At 41.5% G+C, this 1,604-nt stretch overlaps 1 protein-coding gene across 1 annotated transcript; it reads right to left on the bottom strand.

The window, feature by feature from the left end:
• Positions 1-384: 384 nt before the first annotated feature.
• On the bottom strand, positions 385-1,391 carry LOC138872788 (uncharacterized). Its single transcript, XM_070151204.1, has 2 exons — positions 867-1,391; positions 385-774 (listed from the first exon to the last, which is right to left on the bottom strand). Exons 1-2 carry the CDS (start codon positions 1,389-1,391, stop codon positions 385-387), a joined length of 915 nt encoding a protein of 304 aa, XP_070007305.1.
• Between the last annotated feature and the right edge of the window lie 213 nt (positions 1,392-1,604).

Raw genomic sequence — 1,604 nt, 5'->3', positions numbered from 1 at the left:
AGTACCCATCCAGAAAATAGTAGAAGGCACGCCTAGCAAGTCTATCTAGCATTTGGTCAAGAAAGGGCAATGGAAAATGATCTTTGCTGGTCACTTTATTCAGCTTGCGGTAGTCCATGCACACCATCCATCTGGTGACAGTCCTGGTAGGAATCAACTCATTTTCCTCATTGGTAACCACAATCATACCACCTTTCTTCAGCACATATTGCACTGGCGAAGTTCAAGAACTATCCGAGATGGGGTACACAACCCCTGCATCTAACCACTTGATCACCTCCTTTTTGACAACCTTTTGCATAGCCTCGTTCAACTTCCTTTGGTGTTCCACAGAGCTCTTGGCATCATCTTCAAGTATTATCTTGTGCATGCAAAAGGCGGGACTTATTCCCGAATATCAGCTAGAGTCCATCCAATTGCCTTCTTCCTTCTTTGGAGCACCTCCAGTGTTGCATCTACCTGCACGTTAGTAAGACAAGACGAACGAATAACATGTAAAGTTGAACTAGGGCCTAAGAATTCATACATGAGGTGTGAGGGCAAAGGCTTCAACTCCAAAATGGGAGGTTCCTCAATTGAGGGCTTTGTTGGCGGAGTCTTTCTATTCTCAAAATCCAAAGAAAGCTTATGGGGCTCATAAGAATAAAAACCCATTCCATGCAATGCATTGATACACTCCACCCTATATTCGTCCTCATTCACATCAAGGTTCAACAATACCGCTTCTAAAGGATCCTCCACATTGATCATGTCACTAGAATCATTAACTATCACCTCCGTGACAAGATCCACAAAGATCAAACTTCAGTACTATTCGGCTGCCTCATTGATTTGCACACATGAAAGACAACTTTTTCGTCACCCACCCGGAAGGTGAGCTCTCCTGCTTCCACATCAACCAATACCTTTCTTGTTGCAAGGAAATATCTTCCCAATATTATCGTCACCTCATAGTCGACTTCGCAGTCCAGAATCATAAAGTCAACAGGCAAAATAAACTTGTCCATGCGAACAAAAACATCATCAATAATACCAAGCAGCCTTTTCATTGTTCTATCCGCCATTTGCAATCTCATTGAAGTAGCTCTCAATTGACCAATATCTAAAGTTTTGAACAAGAAGTAAGGCATCAAATTGATACTTGCTCCCAAATTATACAATACCTTTGCAATATCCGCACTCCCAATGGTACATGGAATGGTGAAAGCGTCGGGATCTTCAAGCTTTGGAGCCATCAAGTGCACAATTACACTTACTTGATGAGTAATTTTGATGGTCTCACAATCCATAGATCTCTTTTTAGTCACCAAGTCTTTCATAAACTTGGCATAACTTGGAATTTGCTCAAGAGCTTTCACCAAAGGAACATTGATCGACAAGCTTTTCATCATCTCAATAAACTTTTTAAATTGGTTTTCATTCTTTTTCTTTGCAAGTCTTTAAGGGTAAGGTGGAGGAGGCCTTGGCATGGGAGCCTTAGCCTTGGGCACTACCGTTTCTGGTATGTCTATTACGTATTCCCTAGACGGGTTCACGTCATCTTGAGTCTCTACCTCATTATCATGAATATCAATTCTCACTTTTGCATTCAAATTCTCTTCACT

Source organism: Nicotiana sylvestris, chromosome 7, assembly GCF_000393655.2.
Source record: "Nicotiana sylvestris chromosome 7, ASM39365v2, whole genome shotgun sequence".
Taxonomy (NCBI): domain Eukaryota; kingdom Viridiplantae; phylum Streptophyta; class Magnoliopsida; order Solanales; family Solanaceae; genus Nicotiana; species Nicotiana sylvestris.
Note: the sequence above shows the minus strand (reverse complement) of the source record. Positions and strands in the feature narration are given on the sequence as shown.